This window comes from Bos javanicus, chromosome 14, assembly GCF_032452875.1.
Source record: "Bos javanicus breed banteng chromosome 14, ARS-OSU_banteng_1.0, whole genome shotgun sequence".
Lineage (NCBI taxonomy): Eukaryota > Metazoa > Chordata > Mammalia > Artiodactyla > Bovidae > Bos > Bos javanicus.
In genome coordinates, this window is record NC_083881.1 from 51542207 (window position 1) to 51567283 (window position 25077).

Below are 25077 nucleotides of genomic sequence, written 5' to 3' on the forward strand. Positions count from 1 at the left end.
CTAATTTTTCTAGATATTTTAAAGAAAAAAAATGTCCTGTTCTTCTATTCCATTCTCCACAATGTAATCAGAATTAACTTTTAAAAATGAAAACCTGATCACATTCCTTCATTGCTTTAAAGCTTCCACTGGTTTCCCAGTGACTTGCCCAGTGACTTTGGGAATAAAACCAAACTTGATGATAACCCATGAGATCCTCTTATGTTTTATTGTCTACATCTCCAAATTCATCTCATGCAGCTCTGATAATCACTGTTTTTTGCCAAACAGATTTACTTTTAGCTTGTCAAACGTACCATATTCTTTTTTGCCTCAGGCTAGTCCCATAAGCTATTCCTTCTTCCTTTCAACCAAGTCATTCTAATTCCTTTTCCAAGATTTAGCTGAAATTGTCAATTCCTTGAAATTTAGACTTTCCTGCTGTAACTCACCATTTTAAATCCTGTAGGTAGGGAGAGGATGAGTCTTGTTCATGGTTCATTCCCAGTGCTTAGAACAGCTTCTGACTCACAGACATATTTAGATAATATTTAGTAAACTGATGAATAAATATTTGCAATTTCACTAGCCAGAATATTCATCCAGCTTACTTAAAGGCTAAAAATTATATTTTTCAATATAATCAAATGTTCATGTAGTTCAATTTAAAAATAGCTATTTTGTTATAGTTATAATAACCAATGTTTTTAATCCCTTTGAAAACCAAAAGTATTCTTACAAACTTAAAATGAAATACTGCTTTTTATTATATTACTACTTAAAATTCACAGAGTAAAACTAGATATAAATGCCTTGCTTATGGCCTTTTTACATTTATAAAATCAAAGAAAATTTATTGATAAACACAAAATAATAAAGTCAGTAAACTATATACGAATAAATATTAATGTAATATTATGAATATTATTTTGCTGAGATTAACTATCATCTAAAGCATATATACAATAGAGATTGTGATAGCATAGGTTTTTTGATGCCTACAAGTGCATACAAAGTTTTGCACTGTGATCGTGTCCATTTTTCATTTTTTTTTCTATTCACACTGCAATTAAACTTTCATGTCTATGATGTCTTTTGGTCATTGCTACTTCCTAATTTGTCTATTCTTAATAACTTGAGGCAATTAAAGTACTTAGTATTATCACTATGAAAACAAAGAAAACATAAACACTGAAATTGCACTTAGTATGTGGCACTTGGCATTTGTTAAGTGTATAGACTCAAAAGTCTACATATTAATTTATGAAAAATTAAGTCACTGTAATGAATTTATTATAAAAGCTGCACAATTAATGAATAATTTGAAAAAAAACTTGGAATATTTATCAAAGGTTTTTCAATCTCTGTAGGGTTCTGCCCCAAATAATTTTTCCTATAGTACTATAATTAAGCATCAGTAATTCAATTTAAGGTATGTTCCTAAAAAATTTTTTTTTTCAGTTTCTACTTGTTCTCAGTGAAAGAAAACCCCTTCTGATTTTTTCCATTTGAAAAGAGTCTTAGACATGAAATAAAATAAAAGAAGGAAAAGAGAAAAATATTGATGAAGAATGTTGGTTTAAATCTTCTTTAAATAGTATGTTAACACCACAGTTTATTAGTGCCCAATAGTTTTCAAAATGAACATTTTATTTTATTGATTGGATTTTAGTCTACTTTTCTCACCTACTGTGCATGAGAGTCTTTTCAGGTCACATGAAATATTAGGGTTGAATTTCCCTATCAGTAAAATAGTATTGTAGTATTATATTAGGGTTATAGTGAGGATTAAACACAGTATTAGGTGGAAATGCCAAAAAACCTCAAGTATTTTCTCCCAGTGTAAAGACAAAACCAAATTGCCCACTATTATTGGTTAGTTTTGAGGTCAGAGAGCTAGGCTGAGTCTGTACTCTACCCCTTATTATGTGTATGATTTTGAACAATAACTTCAGCTTTAGAACCTGCAATTTCTTGGTAACTGAGAGTAGCTACCTGTAGGTATTTCATAATTATGTGAAAGAATTTAGCACAGTTGTTGGCTTATGTTCAGTAGATAGTAATTGTGTTTATTTTTACTATTATTCATCAAATATATTTAACTCTTGCTATCTATGTGACATTGCTCTGGGTAGTAGAGGTATAAAAATGTGCAATTCAGGCTGTACTATGGAATAGTCTATATAACTTATTTTATAAAGGAAAGCTTATTATGAAAAAAATTGCCAGAGCAGTGTTTTTTTTTTTTTTTTTTTTTTAACGTTACTTAAGTAAAGGAGAGGGATCAATTGCCTCTAAATGTTAAAAGTCAAGAAAGGCTGCACAGAAATAAGGTGTTTTTACAAATTCTTGAGAGATGAACAGAAGTTTTCAACTAGTAAATTGTGTTTATATTACTAAGATATATAAAAATTGCTGTAAGTGGATAATGTGCTGAATAGATATATGATGACTGTATATCAAAATAAGTAAAGGAAATATTCAGCATTCCTTAAAAGGATTATTTGCAGTTATATAAATAAACCTAAAAACAATTGATCTTTTTAGTTTATAGATTATCCAGATGTTTAAAATTAGATACCATAGTATCTAGTGATATTTTAAATTCTATCAGAATAGTTTGTTGCTTGAAGTATAAGAATTTTTTTGAAATTATTTATAAATTTTTATGTAACATACCTTTTCTAACAATCTCTAAATACCATAATTTATTATTATATCTCCAAGAGTTTTAATTCATCGTTGACTTAGTAAGAAATATGTAGTATGATTAAAACATTATGTAAAGGGTCCTTAATTTCTAGGATTTTATATTTTAAAATAGATGGAATCTTTTAGATTATTTACTACAACACCATTACTTCTTATAGGAAATTGTCATCTGAAAAAGGCCATGTGAAAATCCAATCTTCATACTGATAAACTAGTATTCATTCATCCTTCTATTTACTCAAGGTTCATAAAGGCTTAATGCATGAAGACCCTTTTATTAGGTGATATTAAGGTTAAAGTAATATAGATGACAACCATATTTGGGTTTTCTTCCTCAAGAGTTTAATATTTATATTATTGAAAATAGTAATTTAATGTATTTTACTCTAGATAAGTTTTTAAACCATTGTTTTTCTTACATAATACAGTAGAATGAGATTTATTTTTTTCCCTAGTATGTAGACAATTCCTGTCTGCTGTTAATAAGCAACCTTGGTAGTTGGTACTTTCATGTAAAAGTGTCAATATATTCTTCTAAAAAGTTCCCATATACATATATAATAATTATAAACACTCTTTTATTGTTTTCCTTAGAAATTTAGATGACTGTATCATCTTGTGTAGTCAAATATGTGTCATCAGCATTTCCTGCCATTGATGGTACTTATTTTGATGTAGTGTAGCAAATGCTTCCAGTATATTTAATAATAGCTAATGATCTTATTAATAGAACTGAGCAGGGTTTTAACTTAGTTTATAAGGTAAGGAGGGCTTCCCTGGTGGCTCAGATGGTAAAGAATCTACTTGCACTGCAGGAGACAAGGGTTTGATCCTTGACTTGGGAAGATGCCCTGGAGGAGGGCATGGCAACCCATTCCAGTATTCTTGCCAGGAGAATCCCCATGGACAGAAGAGCCTGGCAGGCTACAATCCATGGGGCTGCAAAGAATCTGACATGACTGAGTGACTAAACACAGCACATAATGTAACATGAAATTATATTTAACTGAAATTTAGTATGATGTATAACCGCTCCCTAAGGGCAGCATAAAAGAAAATCTATTTTAATTACTGGCTTGTAAGTAGAATTTTTAATTGTTTTCAACTTTAAGGTAAGAACAGTTAATTCAGCATACATTATTAACTTTAGGTCAGCAATTTTAATCCAAACAAAAGCAGGAATTAAAAAAAAAAATATCATAAGCAATATTTTTTTCAAGTAACATCATCTGAGTTTTACATTGCTCAATAAAAAGAGGAAAACAACATACTATCAGATATACAATCTACATTGAATTTCCAGTTTATTTCAAAAGTCACATACTATGATAGGTAACCATTTTGTTTAAAACAGTGGACTGTAATATGACAAAAACTCTATTGTGTAGAAATAACAGTTCTTGGGTGCCTAGTAGGTGCCTTTCACTAATAGGTTATTTGGCCATATGTAAAATACAGTTTAAGTCTTTTCAATAGTTTGAAAGTACCTATTTTCAAACTATATATTAATATCTTTATAGAGTATAGACTTATAAATTGAAAACATTCTTTTTTTATTAATCTTCATATGCTGCATCACCATGAGAAAATTAATTTATGGATGGTTACTTAGATCTTTGTGGATACTGATATGTGTTTATCAAGTATCAGGGCTTATTACACATATTATCTCAATGGTTAAGCATATAAGCTTAAGTTCATAAAATTTAAAATATAGTCTCTATTTTCAAAGGAAAAGTATAGAGATAAAATAATAGTAAAAAATTATTGGTCAATTCTAAGAGAAATAATTTCTACAGAATGAGAATGTTAGGGTGAGTTATAGATGCCTTTTAAAATTATAATATGTTATACGTAGGAGAGATCAAACCTATTCTGCTGTAGGTTCTAGAACTTCGTGTATGAAACCACAGGAAGATACAAAATATAGAGAAAACTATTCTAACACTGAGTTCTGTTCAAATATAGATTGTGTGCTTCAGAAAGCAGCAAATTCCTAAGTCACTGATAAGATATATAAGCATAGCTTGATGGACAAATTGGGTATTTGAAAAGTATTTAAGCATTAAAGTATTGAAATGATATGACCACCACTATCCCTTCTAATCCAAGTGTCTATCCAGAGATCTCATACGTTAATTGATCGATTTATCATCATCTTCTATTTTCTCTTGAGGTTTGAACTGACCTGGACTTATCTTTATGGTTATCTCATTGTAGAGAGAGATAAATTAAAGCAAGCATAGAAGTGGCCAACACTACCATCAAGATAGTTGGATTGGTACTCTCTTTATCCCAGTTAATGGAACTCAGCCATATAAACATTTTTCACCAGGACAACTGCCAAATATATGCCTTAAGTTCCAGAACCTCTTCATTTGAGGACCTAACTTTAGGTAGTTAATGTCCAACATTAACTTTAACATTAATTTCCAACACGTTCTTTATCAAGACTTTCTTTCATTTGTCCGTTCCTTTGTTCCTTCCTTCCCTTCCCTTCCTTTTCCCTCTCCCCTCCCTCCCCTCCCCTTCATTTCTCTCCCCTCCACTCTCTGCCTCCTTTCTTCCTTTCCTTTCTTTTCTTACTTTCTTTTTGTCTTTCCTTTTCCTTTTCTTTCTTTCTTTTACTGCTATTTCTTCACTTCCTTCTTCCTTCCTTCTATACATTCATCCTTACTTCTCTTCCTTATTGCTTTCTTTGTTTCTTTCTTCAACAAAAATTCACTGACTATTTGCATGTCATATTTTATTCTAGTCCTTTGTTTATACAACATTGAACAAAACCTGGTTCGTTGAGTTTATATTTAAATGAGGAGAAAAAGACAAGGAAATAAGCAAATAACTACCTAATGGCAGAGAAAACAACTAGATAGAAAGAGCTTGAGTTTTGCTTGCAAAAAAGAAAGCCTGATGTTCCTAGTTGCTGCTGCTAAGTCTCTTCAGTTGTGTCTGACTCTGTGCGACCCCATAGACGGCAGCCCACCAGGCTCCCCCATCCCTGGGATTCTCCAAGCAAGAACACTGGAGTGGGTTGCCATTTCCTTCTCCAATGCATGAAAGGAAAAGTGAAAGTGAAGTCGCTCAGTTGTGTCTGACTCTTAGCGACCCCATGGACTGCAGCCTACCAGGCTCCTCTGTCCACGGGATTTTCCAGGCAAGAGTACTAGAGTGGGTTGCCATTGCCTTCTCCTGATGTGCCTGGAATTCAGTGGAAAAAAAAGGAAAGTGGAGATCAGTTGAGAAACTGTCAGGAATTAGACTTTATAGGCTTTGAGGCCTAGGTAAAGAGATTTATTTTAATCTAAATGAGAGAGGAAGCAATTGGTGGACTTTATATTATCTACTATAACTTTTTATAAGACATCATTTTAGCAGGAAGATCCCAGGGTGTGGGCATAGCAATCCACTCCAGTATTCTTACCTAGAGAGTCCCTGTGGACAGAGGAGCCTGGTGGGCTACAGTCCATGGGGTCACAAAGGTTTGGACATGACTGAGTGACTAAGCATGCACACACATAAGAAATTTTAAGTAAGCAGGAGCAGGCAGACAAACTAGAACGGTATACAGATGTGCAATTAATGATTAATACATATTTTGGAGTCTAAGTCTTAGACTATGGTTCTTAAACTTCAGTGTGTACACAAATCATCTTGCAGTCTTACTCAAATACATATTGTGATTTCATGGGCTTTTGATGGGATCAGAGATTCTGCATTTCTAACAAGATTGAAGATTCTACTGATATACTGATTAGCAAAATTTTACATGAGGTTTATAATTATGGAGAGAGACCAGTACATACCCAGCAGTACATGATAACTGGCCACTCTCCATGAAATCTTGTTCTCCACTAGAATATTTACAATGTTAATAAACCATCTCAGATAATATGATAAAAGTTATTTCTATAAAAATGACTATACTGGTGGGAGATTAACTAGTGGAAGGGATATTTTACAGCAGATGGATTTTCCAGATGAACCTTAATGACAATAATTAATTCTGTCAACCCTTAGGAATGACTGAGAAGATTACCTTACTTATGATTTTACTGGAAAAAAAATTGATGAATAATTGATGAAAGCATTCTCAAGCCTAATTTTAACTCATTTATTGCTTTTTTTTACCCTAAATCCATATCTTAAAATTATTTTTAAATGTATTATCAAATAACAGAAAAAAACAAGGTTTTACTTTTACTTAACATGTTTCAAATCTTGAAAGTATGATAGGTGGAAGCAAAAGATAGTGAAAATCAGGATACAGAAATTGATTGCCAAATCAAAAATTTTCATGATTGAATAAATATGCATCTTCTATTTTATATAAATGATGAATTTGCACTAGCCTGCTCAAATTCCCATGTCCTTCTTTATGAGTTTATTTGATGTATTAATGTTCATGAATGTTTATCATAAATAATAACAAGATACAACATTTATGACATTTAAAAATTGGTTAAGTATGATTTTTAACGTACTTTCATTTATTAAATTAACTATTAGTCTTTTGTGTAAGAACTTTGGCACTGTTAGAGTAAATATATATTTAACACATAAGGAACTGATAACATTTAGGTGGGTATACTATATATAAATGTTGACTGTTGCATTCTTTATCAATATCTTATCCTTTTATGTTGTTTTTTGCATTGTTCTCTTGACTATTTTCCTAATCATATTATTTTGTTGAAAATTGTGTTAATGTTGATACTTGTAGCAATTGAAATCCATGTCCCAAAATGTACCAATTTATGATTTAAATACATAATTATTTATTGAATGTCATCTTCATATTTCATTTCCATATTTCATCACATTTGTGAAATTATGAAAACTGTCATTCATAACAGTAAATATACTTTTATATTTTGCTGAATAAGTTGTATTTAGGGAGAAAGAAGAGAAAAAATAAAATGTTAGAAATTGCTTGGTAACAGATTTTATATTCTTAAAAGGTACTAGATAGAACTACTCCAAAATTACTGAGGACCTTTATGACAATATTAAGCATGAAAATTTGTTTTTTTCTTATATGATGTATCTGCAAATAATCATTTTAACAGTTTTATTCAATGCTACTCCTCAAGCCATGCTTTTGAGTTATTCCTGTGCAGAGATTTTAAGTACTTCCGATAACCCCAGTGTTTTCCTTTAAGCCTAAGAAAGCATACATCTTTTCACATTAACTGCAACTGTCATCTTGTAACAGGGATGTTATTTCATAACTGGTATTATTTTTTTTAGATTTTCAGCCCCACTTTTATGCTCACCAGTAATTATTATCCGAGGTTTTGATACCTTATTGTTTATATTAACATATCTCATTTTTTATAGAATGAGCAAACAAGGGAAATAATATGTATAGCATAAAAGAAAGAGAGTCTTAACTTTAAAGAACAAAGATGGCAATGATTTTATGTGTAACTGGCTTCCCCAAATGGTTATCAGAGCTAATTATTTTGCCTGTGAATGAGATGGTCACAATGAGTGTGGGGTTGTGGTTTTTTTTTCCTTGTTAAAGTATTTTGAAGGGGCTAGACATTCTATTTGTGCTCAAAGCTGGTGCCAAAGTGGACTCTGCCTTTTGGAGTATGAAAGTATGGTCCTATGTTAGACATTTTTATCTTGTTCAGAGTTATTTTGGGGCATTTTCACCCACTTTTGCAGCAAGCTGCTTCCCTCCATATAGTTTTCTAGAGCATATGGCTACCCTGCTGTGCACAGTGTGAAATCACACAATTAAGCTTCACAATTTTAGGAAGAGAAGAACCTTTATATATGGCAGAACAGCATGGTGTTAGGTTTGGGGTGCATTGCATAGTGTATTTTTTTCCTCCTATCTAATCATTTGTATTCTAAATCATGGACTGTTGCTTTTTAGTGTTGATGCTTGATTTTCATTTTTTTAAATTGTCTTCAAATGGCATTTCTTCATAATACCAAATGCGATTAAAGTGTGAGAGATTTCTAGATTGATTTTGTCCAGACAAATTAGAAAATTTTCATTTAGTTGGCTTACATTCAGGAAGTGAGGAGGGTGGAAAGCAGTGAACAGTGGCAGTCATCAACTCTCCTTTACGTTTCCATTTGAAAGGAATGAGCCAAAGTTGATTTTACTAAAAAAACAAAACAAAACTGTTTGGTAATTTGAGTTTCACCTAGCAGTTGGCTTTTGCTACACCTTGTTTATTCATCTGTTTAAAACTTTAAAAATAAGACATCGAGAGGCTTCACACCATGGGGTTATGCCTGGCACTATCAGTTAATAGTTAATATTATTTAGTATTAAATTCAGTAAATGAAACTGGCTCTGCTCCATACTAAAGTAAACCATCCTTAAAATCAGATATTGTTGACTACTTAAATTTTTCTATTATTAGCTTTGCATTAAAAAAAAATAATGTGGATAGAGTAAACTAATCCAGTCCATTTGTGATTTCCCAGGATATATTTCAGTTGTTATTTCTGACTGGATATATGAAATGCTGTTATTCATGGTCAGGTGGTGGTGTTGATGCTAGGACTGAAGTTTTAAAGTCAAATGAATGAATGTATTTTACTAGTATATGTATTGGGCAATCTACTTTACCTTTCTCCATTTTTACATCTAGAAAGGAGGGAAATAATCCCATTTTGAATGGCTATTTTGTGTTTAAATGAGACAGTGGACAGAGTACCTATGCTTTAGACACACAACCATTAACTGATACTGCCCACTTCTGGAGCCTTTACAAGAAGCAAATACGCTTTAGTTACGTTAAAAGTTTTATCGGATAAAGGTGTGTGAACAAAGTAAGAAAACAATTAGCACAGAGTTTTAAATTTCTTACATAGCTGATTTCCTTAGAAATAAAATATGTAGTCTAATTGGCTTCCTTAGTGGCTCAGCGGTAAGGAATCCACCTGCAGTGTAGGAGATGCAGGTTTGATCTCTGGGTGGGGAAGATTCCCTGGAAAGAAATGGCAACCCACTCCAGTGTTCTTGCCTGGAGAATTCCATGGACAGAGAAGCCTGGAAGGCTATAGTCCTTGGGATCGCAGAGTTGGACATGACTGAAGCAACAGAGTGAGCATGAGCATATAATCTAATGCAATATTGAAAGAGAATTATGGAAACTGCTGATATATATAGCTGTATTTAGCTCTGTTCATATGGATCTCATGTATAAGTTATTACTAAAATAATGTGTAGTATCCAGTCCATCTTAGGTTTCTGTTAGTCCCACATTTATTTTTCTTGCCAGTTTTACCTTTGTTTCAATTACTCTCCAAATTCAGTCCAGCTAATTCACTTGACTTCCTTTTTATATCCTCTACCCTTGAGAATGCTCTATGCTTCTTGAGGAAATAATTGCTAGAAAGGGCATAAGATGTGTGTTCTAGATTTCAAAACAAGTAAGGAAATAAGTAAGCAACCAGTGGTAGAATGATGAGCAATAACCATTCCTATTTCTACTTAGATATTATCTATTTAAGTTTAAGAGTCATTTTAAACAAATTGAGAGATGATGTTTAATATAGTATCTGAAAAAAATCAAATCTCTAATGATTTCCTTGTACCAGTGGTATATCTATAGAGTCTGTAGGGAAACTATTGAATATGGGCTAATTCAAGGAAGGTTTATTTACAAAGGGATTACTTGTAAATAAGCATATGTAAAGAACCACAAGGGATCATGCACCTAGGATAGAAGCAACTAGGCTGTCATTATTCCCTACCCATTGGGATGAAGGAAGGGAGAGATGTTGGACAGATATATATAGAGATATATATGCATGGCATAAAAAAGACTAGTAACTTTCAGTTAAGGGCCCATCTCCAGTTAGCATAGTCAGAGAGGCCTTTCAGAACAATCCTGATCCTACTTTTCCTTCTTCCCTCCATCTTCCTGCTGGAGTTCTCTGGAGTCTGTTGATAGAGCCTGGAGCATCTCAAATTTAAATGTTCATAAGAATTACATAGTGGTCTTGTTAAAGGCTAACTTTAATTCATTAAGTCTGGGAGGGCTTGATAATCTGTTTTTCTAACAAGTCCCTAGTTGATGTTGGTGCTGCTAATGTAATGCCACAGTTTGTATAGTAGGATGTAGCCTATTCAGGTCAACCAATGTACAAAGAATGAGGAGACTAGATCTGGAAAAGCACGTAGCAAGGCATAAAATAGATGTGGAAAGGTATGGATGGGCTGTGAGAAGAACATAGATAAGTTATGCTGAGAGTGCTTTGTTGTCTTCAGTAGCCATGATTATAGCAACATAACCCTGTGTCAAATACACTGTCAGAGTCCATCTATGCTTGTTTAAAACAATCGGTAGAGATATCAAGCCTCCGTGAAGAACTTTAGATAGACTATAATAATCTTATATCAGAAGAAAGAGGAAATATTGTTGCTCATTAAAGTAATAACGTCTTCTGGATATTTTATTTAAAATTTACTCAGTGTACTTAAGAAATTTGTAGTGGAAGAATATATTCCACTGCCATCAAGCTTATGATATGCATTACTCATGGTCACTCTTATTCAAACAGTTGGCTTCTTTCTCAGTTAGTCTCAACTTAGAAGGCATTATACTATAGATAAATGATCTCTGACATTATGTATAAAACAAATATGTGATATAAAATTACCTCATTCATTTTAACTTAAAAAACATTATAAACTTGCAGGTATATTTTTGTTCTAGAGATCATTTGAGAAGTTTTGCCTAATCTTCATATTTTCTAAGGCTTTCATGTGAAAACCAGAAGCATTCTAAGCAGACAAAAAAAAAAAGAAAAATTGAATTTTATCATTCTTTATGTTACACTTTATAGTAAAATTATATTTTAGTAAAATTAGTGAAAAGAGAAAAAATTAAAAATAAAAGATATATAAAATAATTATCATTCAAAAATCATAAGATATCAAAACAAAAAAGTACATAAGAAAATGATTGAATTGAGTGGATCTTAATATTTAACTGTAGACCTAAAGATAATTTTTAAAAGTTCACTTAAAGCCGTTAGAAAATGAAGATTAAAACTTAATTAAATTAAGGTTGAGACAGTTGTAAAAGTGTTACAAGTATTTGTGAACCATACTAATGGTAACTGTTTCCATATGGTAACTTTTGTTATGCCAATTATAAGAATCCCTAAAAAGTATATAAAAATCCCACGTTTTTCTTATAATCCTGACATTTTATTGCACACCATAACTGTAAGACCTGTTACGCCAAGCATTGTGTGTGCATCTGCAGGTGTCTACTTAAGTGCAATGGATTTCTGAAGTTGTTCCATTTCTGAAGAGAAGAAAGCCCATATACAAATTTTAGAATCTTTATCCAATAATTAGCATCCACTATTTATTGAATAAAAAGTAACAACATTAATTCAATCTGGAAGACCTATGAAAATTAGCAAATTGATTTTATACGATGTCTTCTTTCACACTTATACTTGGTTCAGTTTTTAAAATTTTAGACTTATTTCTTAGTCTTAAGTGGTTGAAAAATAAGATTGCAAAGATTTATGGTTCAGGCTGATTTTTTTTATAACTTTGATACTTTATAGCCTTAGAATCTTTTGTAAAAATGAAAATGGGCCTGTTACAAGAATGACATAAATTATGCTGAATACCTACACATATGTTTGTAAGAACTGTTATGATTATATATTAACATTTAAGAATGTTTCTATACATTTATACCAAATATACTAGTTTGGCCAAAGGATTTGGAGGGGCTTATAACTTGATATAAAAAAATAAAATTAAAGTTGGAAATCCAGGGAAAATTTATGAATTTGTATAACATCCTTAAACAGTGAAAAAGACATAACACAGAATAGTTGAAAAATTTTATGATAGTGCATCCCTAATTGAAATGTCTTCTGAAAATGACCAGATCTTAAAATTATAAATAATTAAATAGCTAACATTTACTGAACTTTTCCATGTCCTGATTCTTGGTATTTATTGTAGAATCTAAGTATATAACACAATATATGATTGTAAATTCTCTTTCAACTAAAAAGAGGGGATCATAAGTGCTAGTCACAAGCTAGTGGGGTAGCATAAATAGATGTTTTGGACTTAAAACATATTAAGTATCTAAACTATATTCCTTAACTCTAGTGATTTTTAAAAGGTAAAATTCATTATATTAAAGTAGTTATAAAATTTAATATTCATTATTTCTTATAAAATTAATTAATCTATCATTTTAAATTGAAAATATTTAGATCTTGCATATCCCTAAAATGTAAGTCTTTAAAAATGATTTTTCAGTGTTTTTGAACATATTTCATTGTACCACTAATTTTCTTATCAAATGGAAGCCAGTATTATTTCTTTTCTTCTAACATATTCTAAAATAAAATATTTTTGGAAACACTCATGAACCACTTACTAATATGCTGCTGAATTTTCTATACTTTTTTACTGTATAGGCCAGAAACATGATTTAGTTGCAACATACCTTTAGTCACTTTCTAAAATTACACTACAGAAATATTTACAAAGCTAATATTCTTTTTCTAAGAAATTTATATCTAGTGGTAAATTTTACATGAAAGATAGTAAAGAGCATCAGAGTAATACTACCTAATTTTTACTGGCATCAGTGTAGTTTTTTTTTTTAACATAAATTTATTTATTTTAATTGGAGGCTAATTACTTTACAATATTGTATTGGTTTTGCCATATCGTTCTTCTTCTAATGATAATATGGGATGGAATGATCAATTATCAGCCTTCATGTTACATATATTATGAAGAAGTATTCTACCAGTGTAGAATGTAGGAAAAAACAAACAAAAACCAGTGCTAACGTTTGTAGGCCTGTAACATGGAGCCACCATTTACTTTCAAACCAATGAAACTTACTTTCAGAACATAGTAAACTACTTCTATAGTCTCTAAACAAATTTTAATCTTTGAGATAGAATTGGAATTTCTGATTAGTCTTTCCTTCTTCCTTTGCTCTAAATTCTATACCTAAATACTTATGGGTAAATTAGTGAGTCTCTTAGGAATATATAGAGAAGTTAAACAACTTGTTCCATGTCTTATGGGACTAGAACACAGGTTTCCCAACTTCTGATCCAGTGAGAGAAATACTACTAATAACAGGCTTTGCTTTAAAGATCTGTAATAAAATCCCTACCAAGTGATTGAATTTCTTTACTGCACATGTAAATGGATCTATTGTCAATGTTGAGATGAGCCATGTTCTCAAGTTGGAACACATACACACACACACACATATGAACACACATTAGTTAATTTTGATAACTGAAACAAAAACTGGCAAAATTTTATTAGTATACTTTATTTATTGAATATAAAGATAAAGGCATAATGATACTTATTTCAAAATAAAAAGTAGGAATTATATATCTAATTTTAAAAGGAGAGAAACTCATCGTCTATTTGAGAAGTTGAATCAAAAATAACCCCCCAAGCAAAAGGATTCAAACTCTTTCAAAAAAAAATTATTTTCCTTTTCAGAAGGGCTGTTATACTCTCACTTAATCACAGATTTACAATGAACTTATTGAAACTTGCAAGATAAATTATAGTCAAGATGCCTACTTCAAATTTGGAAGATTAAAATAAACAGAATTTTGCTTTTGTTTTATTTTTATTGTTGTATTGAAATACAATTTAAGTAGAAAATGAAAGGATTTTTAGATGTTCAGATAACACTTAATAAATAGTGGCCAGTGTTTCTCTACAGGAATTACATACAAATCTGAAACAGTATTTTCCAATGAAAGAATGTTCTGCTCACTAAAACTAAACATGTCTGTTTCTTCTTTTTCAAAGATAAATGTTCTCAAAAATTACAAGTTTTCACTGTATATACATAGCAGTGAAATAAAAAAAAAAATATTGGTGTGTGACTTTGAGGTTATATAGTAAAGAGTGTATCAATTTTAAAATAAGAAAATTGAAGCCATGAAATGTTTTATGACTACGTTTTAGAAGCTCAGTGATAGAAGGAACACTTGAAGATCATCTTTTCTAAACCTCCACCTGATGGTTGAATTCCTTTTAGTACATTTATGTAATGTGGTTAGTTTCCTCATGGTTAAAAGTGGCGCCAGTACTTTGTTTTTACAAATGAAGATTCTCTAACATAAAAACAAGCTCATATGCCACCTGCTTCACACACACAAAAGTGTTGATATTTGAAACAAAATCTAGCACATTATCCATATGTGGACATATATGATTATTTTTAATAAGACATTGTAACTTTAATAATTTTAAATAAGTGACTTTAGGTGATTAACATGGAAGTTAGTTGAGGTTTATGTAACACCAAACAACATCAGTATTTTGGTAAGTTTTTAAAATCCATTTTATAAATTAAAATTCATTGTGAAAATAACAGAACAATATTGATCTGGAAAATACTGCAATGATAATTCTCTACAGTGATTTAAAACTGCATAAATGAGGATTATAAGAACAAAATATTTTTTGGTGTCTTGGGCTTACAACTAAAAAGATGGATTTGATTATGAGCCTTTCTGACAGATATTTCTATATTCCTTTCTGACAGATATTTTCCATATTATAAAATATTATGAAATAATATGAAAAATTATGAAATATATAAAATTATGAAATTTTATAAATTTATTTTATGAAAAAATATTTCATTATGTTAAATATGGCATGATCAAACCAAAAAAGTAATAAGTGAAAATGAACAAAATTTTTTAGCATGTGAAAAGTGAAAAGCAGAAAAAAATGAAGGTGATGGATCTCTGCATATGTCTACATGTCTTGCATTTAATGAAATATATTAAAAATTTATCAGAACATGCATAGTTTTTTTATTTAAAAAGTTTTTCACATAAAAATATTTCATCTTGAACATTCATTTCTTTTCTTCCTAATTCATGACTAATGAAGGAAACTATCTGAACAAAATGCCTTCAGTGAAATAGAATTTACAATATTGCATATATACATTCAATCATATACTTGTGCAACAAAAACCTCTTAAGTACAATAATGCTGTCTTTTGAGAAACTCACAGTACAGTGGAAGAGATCAACACAAGCAGCACATTGTCTTTTATCATTTTAAAAATGATATACAACATATTTTAATATCTGTATGATAAAATAAATTTGACATGCTTATAGCTGAAATACACCTGTAGAAAAAGTTAGGTTAATTTTATTAGATAAATGTGATGATTAGCAGCACTTATTCTTGATATCATGGCAATATTTAATACATATACCTTGTAAAATGTAATAAGTATATCTTTTATGGCATATATTTGAAAATTAACATCTCACTGATTTATGATTTAGAGCATATCTTACAATTGGTACTTGCAGTATTTGTCCTTTCAGTTTATTAATATTCAAGAAAAGATATGTGATATGCTCTTGGTGTTGAAATTATAAAATTATCTAAATTATGAGTTTACTGTTTAACATATTTAAAATTTTTGGTTAATTTAAACTTTATATTATATTTCTATTCACTCCTTTTTATCTCTTAAAACGGGTATTCTCCTGGCTTTTCATCTTCTGCATCTGTGTTACAACTATTATTTTACTTTTTACTTTTCTTCAATAAAAATTGATAAATAGATGCTTTTAAAAAATAAGGCCAGGTCCCTTCAGAACCAGGAAGCTATTTAAAACTTCTTGGTTTGAGATGGCATTTTCTTAGCTAGGTATTGTCCCTGACAGCCAAATAATCAAGTTTAAATGTAAGAACATTACATAAACCTCATTTCTACACACATATACACGCACATACACTCACACAGAGTAGTTTTCATAATTCACTATTTCTAGTAACTGAGCTCTTTGAGCCTCTGGACTTTTCTTTTTCAACTTTCTTCTTTGAGTTTATAATCTTTTCATGTTTTCTTTATTCTTTAAGAATTTCAGATATGTGCTAAAAATACTGTGAAATTTTGCAACCCCTCTGTAATATTAATTTCATAATGTAGAGAAAAGTAGAGGTAGAATTTCTACTTATAATTCATGTTTAGATCAGGAGAATCTAGAATTATGCCTCAAAATACAAAATGCAAATTTTGTTAAAAATAATTTTCAGATAGCAGGAAAATTTACAAGCAGCAGAACTAAATTTAAAGCAACCAGCCAAATACAACAGTAGGACTAAACTTCAGCTTACCTTGGGGGTTGGGGTGTGTAAGAGGATTACAACAAAAAACATAACCTGAGAAAGATAGAGCCATTCTTTTACTCTAAATAAAGGGCCTCGGATAAAGAATCTCAAAATTGTAAAACACTCATCTAGTCATCTAGTCCTAACTACTTATTTTAAGAGAAAAGACTGAGATAAAAAGGCAGATTCTTGTCCAAAATCAATAGGTACTAAAGAATCAGATCTTTTAAATCCTACTTCAAGGATCATTTTCATCTTTTTTTTTTTTAATATTATGTATCAGTAGCTCATAACTATATATTTCAGTAAGCCATTGAATTCTGTCTCTACCTTTGTACTTTTAAAGTTAGTGACCAGGAAAAAAAAGAAAAAAACCTTAAAAATGCTTCAAAATCAATAAAATACCCTTCATTTGAACTAATTGGGTAAAATGGCAAGTAGGAATTAGTGTAATGATCACTTTAAACCTTCAAAGAGCAATCAGTTTTACTGTTTTCAAATTCATGGAATGAACAAAACCTAATTGCCAAAATGTTTCAGGCTATCATTTCTATCTGTAGTCCCCATAAAAAGCAATATGTAAAGCAACTCAAATTATAATTGAGGAAGCTAAATATATCCCTTGCATTCTTGTTCCTGTGTTTTTAAACACAATAATTGTTATTTAAATGTATCATTTGATCAGTTTACATAACATTTTTTAATTAATGAGGTTTTAATTAAAATTTCTTTGACTTTTTTTCACTTGGTGTCATTAAAACTTAAATAAAGTAGAAAGTAGTCTTCTGAACTAGTTTATCACTTTTATAGGAGCTGTAGTTAAGAAAGTAATTTACATTTAAAGGATAATATTTTCATCTAAAATACTAAAATACTTGAAAAAATGTTTCTAAAATGTTCCAAGTTACTTTGTTGAGTTTATGTGTTTCTTTAGGCAAATCCAGTCATACCTGCTTTAGTAACAGTGAAATATGCTAGCCTCTTATGATGTTGATTTAATATCATAATATCAAAAATAGTAGCAACGTATTTTAGATGAAATCCAAAAAGTCGTGATTCACTTTCATAAATTTCATACAATATAGTCTGAACATCGATCATTGTTCAAAAGCTGTGTTTATGAAATTTGGAAATGCTTATCAGAAGAAATAACAAAATACATTTAAAGTTTTTTCAATGATGTAATTTTCTTAAATGTGTCCTAATATTTAAATTAAGCTAAATTACTTTAAAAATACATTAGTTTATTTAAAAAAGCAGGTTCGTTAAATTCTTCCCACTTTTATATCAGTATTTTTATTTTTCTAGTTTAATTTTTCATAAAATTAGATGAATTCAAATGACTTATGATAGTTAATTTTTCTTTTTTTTTTCCTCTTCTACAAAAGCTCATTAGTGTTTAAAAGTACCTATATATGTATGCAGGATTCTCCCTATAGAACCTTTAAAATTTTTATACTGCTTGGTATTTTTACTACTTAGTAATCAAATTGCTATTTTTTTCCTTTACTTTCTTCCGGGTACCCTATATCAGGCTTAAGAAAGCAGTTTCTTAACTTGCATAATACCTTGCTAACAAAATTTGTTAACTTGAATTTCATTTTGGAATTGTGTATCCTGATACATGTTTTTGTTTGTTTTCTTAACTAGTGAAAAAGGCCATAGATTTTAAATCTAGAGGATTTAAATTGTTTCCAGGGAAAGACAACAGCAACAAGTTTTCTATCTGTGAGTGTACTCCTTTTTTTGTTTCTTTCTCTAGTGCAAGAGTGAAGTTTGTGGTTGTCTATGTTGTTTGTGTGTTTTATAAAAACGTTTGTGTATTTAGCAAATTAACTGCATTAATATCTATATAACATGCATGGTTATTATTCAATATTTTCTTATATTTAAATGCATATTGAATTTTAGGTTAATGTGGTAAACTTTGGAGCTCAGATTGTTTCAAAATGTAAAAAACAAAAACTCTTTGATCTAGCGTGTTGATAACATTCTAGTTTTCTAATTCTAGTATGTGAGATTAAAAAATGAGTAAAAACCATTAAATTGATGATTTCTTGTAGGAATTTCTGTTTGAACATATCTACATTTCAACATAATTATTTTTGTAAGGGAAGATTTTTAATAGCAATTTTTCATTTACGGGGAAAAGATATTTTAGTTTGAGTTAATTTAAAGAAATCCTTTAAGTCAAGAACTTTGTAAATGAACTAACTAATTTTTTTTTTTAGAAAAATCTCATGAAATGAACTGAATTACATATATTTATGTGTGCCCCAATACACAGTTTTGCTTAATATTCAGGGATTTATAGATCATCTGAAGTTCATCCATAAGTGTCAGATTAAGAATCATCAAACTAGAATATTCATTGTTATATGAATATAAATGAACATACAGTAAAACATTTAAGAGAGCTATGCATTTGTCAATACTAATCAATAGTAGTTTATAGATACATATAATAAATTTTGAAAGAAGTCATTTATGACACCACATCTGATTTCTAAAATGCCTTATTGATAATAAATAAGATTAATTCTTATAAATACATGTTATTCTTTTTTAGCAAATATATGTATTTTAGCATTATTTATTTTTATTCAATTCCAAATGATCTGATGAAATGAATTTAAAACTATTTATAAAACAATCACTTACTATATCAGATAAAGATTCTACCCCCATATTTGAGTTTTATTTGAAACAGTAAGTGACATAATTGAGCAATTACAGCAATTATCAAAAGCAAACTTGGAGCTTGTTGGTATCAAATATTTTAAAGTGTTCTAATTTTAATATATGATTTTCACATTTTGTTAGATTTGAGAATATGAAACCAAACATAGGAAATATAAGTAGGAAATCCTCAAATTGGGTTACCTGTTTGGAAAGCATTAGACAGTTCATTTCAAAGTATTTAGTCACATAATAATGATTTATTGTTTATTTTAATTTGTTTATTTAGTTAGCTAATTGGAGGAAAGTTGCCTTATAGTGTTTACAATTTTATGTTGGTTTCTGCCATGAAAAGTGAAAGCTCAGTCATGTCTGACTCTTTGGGACCCCATGGACTGTAACCTACCAGGCTCCTCCATCCATGGGATTTTCCAGGCAAGAATACTGGAGTGGGTTGCCATTTCCTTCTCCAGGAGATCTTCCCACCCAGGGATCAAACCTGGGTCTCCTGTATTGTAGACAGACGCTTTACCGTCCGAGCCACGAAGCCACGAGGGAAGAAGACCACCAGGTTTCTGCTATACAACAGCATAAATCTGTTATAATTACATTGTTATATTTTTAGGATTAAAACATATTTTCAAAACAGATATATTAGTTTTTAAGAACAATAAATAATCTATAATATTTTCAGTATAACTATTTGATACATTCAGAGATAAAAAATTTTTTATTATAATAGAAAATATGAACAGAAAAATTTTGTTAGATGAAATTATTCTGACACATCAAGTTTTATCATGTCAACATGAAATAAATGTTTGCAGACTTAAATAATTCTGTTTACTACTTTTCCCTCAATATTTTGTGTGGCTAATGTATTTATTTTGGAAACTAAGGAGAATTATAAGCTATTACTTTTTTCCTTTTCCTCATTTTGGCTAGACAAATGTTATTTTATATGCTTCATACTTCAAAATTTTCCATGTCCTGGGGAAATCAGGCTATTACTGAACATCTGAGATTTATCAAGGAATTAAGATGTATATAAATCTATATCACCTGCAATTATATTACATGTATCATAATAACATGCTGTATGCTGCTAAGTCACTTCAGTCATGTCTGACTCTGAGCGACCCCATAGATGGCAGCCCACCAGGCTCCCCCGTCCCTGGTATTCTCCAGGCAAGAACACTGGAGTGGGTTGCCATTTCCTTCTCCAATGCATGAAAGTGAAAATTGAAAGGGAAGTCGCTCAGTCGTGTCCGACTCTTAGCGACCCCATGGACTGCAGCCTGCCAGGCTCCTCTGCCCATGGGATTTTCCAGGCAAGAGTACTGGAGTGGGGTGCCATTGCCTTCTCCGAACATGCTATATACCTTAACATTAAACAATGTTACATGCCAAATTTATTTAGTTAAAAAAAAAAAAGATATATGTAGCTCTTTATACTTGGTACATTGCCTTAGTGGACATTCATATTATTTTCATTGTTCTTGTAGAGTGATTATGAGGGTGAACCAAAAGGGGATTAAGACATGAGTGTGTCTGGGGAGACAAATAAACCCTAATTAAATATATATATATATATATATTTTTTTTTTATTTTTTAACTAAAAAAAAATCCTTTATATTGTCGGGAATACAATTATTGAAACAGAAATAAGAAAATTACTCATAAAGCAAAAAATGTTTACTTCATAATTTTAAAATAAATTTTGCATTCATCCATTACAGCTTATGTAGGAGGTAAAATATACTCTTGAGCTTTCTTATTTTTATTTTTGAATATAAATACTTCCATTTTCAACAAGACAAAATTATTTATGTCAATTCTTTGATAGTCACAAAGTAATAAACAAATATAATTTTACATTTTATTTTTCTATAATTTTTCCTTAAATGTTTAGTAACTATTAATAGTTTAAAATATATATTATCTATTATTGATCACAGAGAAATTTATAATGCCTTAATTTTTTATCATTATTATATACTTGTTATCAAGTAAGCGTTTGGGTTTTCATCTCTTTGAATCATTTATTTAAAACAGGACCAAATTTTCAAAGAAGACAATTTTTATCTGACATTAAACATTCACTTGAAAAAAAATAATAAAGCTTATATTATTTGAAAAAACAATTCTATCACAAGCATTTCCAGAAATGAGCATAATTATAGAGGACATGAACTACAGACGTTTTCAAAGTGTGTCTTCCCACAATAGCACCTTTAATTTTTAACTAAGGAGTAAATTAATAAGAGATTTAGGAGACTGCAACAGTTTTCATGGGAAGCATTTCATTGTTTAAATGGCTAATTCAAATTATTTTTCCAACTTTGGTATCTGAAGTCTATGTAGTCTCTATCTATATCTTGTTATTTATCAAAGATAATAGATTTACAAATAAAGTAAAAACTATTTTTAATGTATAAAATAAAATATTTTTATATGTAAAAATTTGAATTGATTGAACTTAGTCTTGCCCACTTTTTTTTAATATTATATCCCATATAAAATTGGATGGTTCAGAAAACTTGCTTATAATAATAGTATTTTATTCTGATATTGCGGAGAAGGCAATGGCACCCCACTCCAGTACACTTGCCTGGAAAATCCCATGGATAGGGGAGCCTGATGGGCTGAAGTCCATGGGGTCGCTAAGAGTCGGACATGACTGAGTGACTTCACTTTGACTTTTCACTTTCATGCATTGGAGAAGGAAATGGCAACCCACTCCAGTGTTCTCGCCTGGAGAATCCCAGGGACGGGGGTGCCTGGTGGGCTGCCGTCTATGGGGTCACACAGAGTAGGACACGACTGAAGCGACTTAACGGCAGCAGCAGCAGCATTCTTATATTGACTGATTTTGTAGTGTTTTCAAGCTAAAACATAGTATAATATTGTGCAAAAAGATTCTTATAGCATATTTTATAAATACATATATAACAAACATACTTTGATGTTAAACGTGAAATGACAATTCATCCAATTTTTAAAATTTTGCTTTAAATTTTAAAATTTTAAATTTAAATTTAATTTTAAATTAAATTTAAAATTTTAAAATTCTGCTCTCCTCTCTGTTTTTTTCCCACTGATATGTGGGGAAAGGGATTCATATTGTATTAGTAGTAGCAGTAGTAATGATAATAATAACAGTATTATTATTATCATTAAGATCAGAGCAAAAGGAATATTCCCATAGTCATGCTCTTTTCAAGAGACAGGGCCCTGTCCATGTAATTAATTTTTTAAAGAGCATGCATGTTCTTTTTACAAGTTATTATTCAAATTGAAAGACGTAAAAGGGATACATATTTGTCCAGTTGTTTGAATGGCATTATTTAGTGAAAGTAGGTGATTGAATGGATACTAACTTCATTTGAACGTCTTGGCATCACTAGCTACAGAAAATTATCTAGTATCTAAATATCAGAAGGGCTTCTCAGGTGGTGCTAGTGGTAAAGAACTCACCTGCTAATGCAGGAGAGGTAATGTAAGAGAGAGGTAATATAAGAAATATGATATGAGAAATAAACCAGCATTTTTATGCTACTTGATTATTAAAAGGTGTTCCCAGGTGGTGCTAGTGGTAAAGGACCCACCTGTCAAGGCATGAGACATAAGAGACATGGGTTCCATCCCTGGGTCAGGAAAATCCCCTTGAGGAGGGCATAGCAACCCACTCCAGTATTCTTTTCTATAGAATCCCATGGACAGAGGAGCCTGGCAGGGAATCACCTTAGCATGCACTTAAATATAAGAAAAATAGATGATATACTTTTTTATTTTATTTTATTTTTTTAGTTTTAAATACTTTAAAAAACCTTAAATGCATATATCATGCAGAAGCTTTCCTATTTTATTCACATTTTAAATTGGGAACTTTTTCACCTATTGTAGATATCCAGAAACAGTAGTTTGAAAGATACTTTTCAAATAGACAAAAGTAATTTGACAATTATATCTTAAGAACTGGGATTAATTAAGTGAACATAGTGAAAATTATAAATATGCTTTGCATTATTCACTATCTGAGCCACTAGGGAAGAAAAATAAAATATTTGAAAAAGTGTTTTGAATTTTAATTATTGATGCCATTTTGCCCTTCTGAACTTTCTGTATAGGATGGAGTACTCAAGGGTTAAGAGTAGAATTTCTTGAATCAGTCTGCCAAGGTTGAAACCTAGACCATGGCAGAAAGTAGAAATAGGACTTTAGAAATATGTTTTAACCTCTCTATATCTCAGTTTCCTCACCTGTAAGAAATGTATAATAATAGTAGCCACCTTTCAGATTCTTGCGAAAATTAAATGAGTTGATACATGTAAAAGGTGTAGATTGCTGCTGCTGCTGCTGCTAAGTCGTTTCAGTCATGTCTGACTCTGTGTGACCCCATAGACGGCAGCCCACCAGGCTCCCCCAGTCCTGGGATTCTCTAGGCAAGAATACTGGAGTGGGTTGCCATTTCCTTCTCCAATGCATGAAAGTGAAAAGTCAAAGTGAAGTTGCTCAGTCGTGTCTGACTCTTAGCGACCCATGGACTGCAGCCTACCAGGCTCCTCCACCCATGGGATTTTCCAAGCAAGAGTACTGGAGTGGGGTGCCATTGCCTTCTCCAAAAGGTGTAGATTAGTTACTGACATATAATAAGTATGATGTAAGTGTCAGCTGTTGTTAAATTTATATGAAACTAGGCAATAATGATGATAAAGTGGAAAAATAAGACATTTATTTTTTATTTTCAAATATATTCCATTTATATACTTATATATAATTTGTGTTATAAATTTAATATACTAATGTAAGAAGCCTATATCATTCTACTACGTTTTCTTATCTCTATCATATGTTAAAAAGTCACATTTTAATGACATATACTACAATATTTTCAAAAGTCAGAGATAAGAAAGATAGTGCTTCCCATAGAAAAAATATTCTACTCATTGTAAACAGTGTATAACACATTGTTTTTAATTAAACTACTAGGAAATATTCACTGAGAAATCATTTACCCCATCTGGGTACTGTAGGAATATTAAAGTAATGATAGCTTTTTCCTTATCTTTACCAAATATATATTTGTACATATAACAAAGGAATATGAAACTATTAAAGAGGATGATAAGATAATTTAAAAATTAAATATAAAATTGTTCATGTTATATAAAAAGGAAAGTAAAAGTGAAAGTGAAGTCTCTCAGTCGTGTCCAACTCTTTGCGACCCCATGGACTGTAGCCTACCAGGCTTCTCTGTCCATGGAATTTTCCAGGCAAGAATATTGGCGTGGGTTGCCATTTCCTTCTCCAGGAGATCTTCCCAATCCAGGGATTGAACCCGGGTTTCCCTCATTGTAGGGAGACGCTTTATCGTTTGAGCCACCAGGGAGGATTAGAAAATCTGAAAAGAAATAAGAGATTGTATTTTGCAAAAGGTGGGACTTGAGCTGAGTCCTGAACATTATATATAGAATTTTGATAGCTAAAGAGGAAGAAAAGGAAAACATGAAGACTTGAAGAAGGCACAAAGAAGGAGCATGGCTAACCATTA

The 25077-nt window shown here is 30.7% G+C and overlaps 1 protein-coding gene across 1 annotated transcript in view; it reads left to right on the forward strand.

Moving 5' to 3' along the window:
* The window catches only part of CSMD3 (CUB and Sushi multiple domains 3), a 1469335-nt gene that overhangs the window by 583947 nt on the left and 860311 nt on the right, over positions 1-25077 (forward strand). The window contains exon 8 of the mRNA XM_061439111.1: positions 18494-18571. Within this exon, the coding sequence (XP_061295095.1) occupies positions 18494-18571 (78 nt within the window). The remainder of the gene's footprint in view (positions 1-18493; positions 18572-25077) is intronic.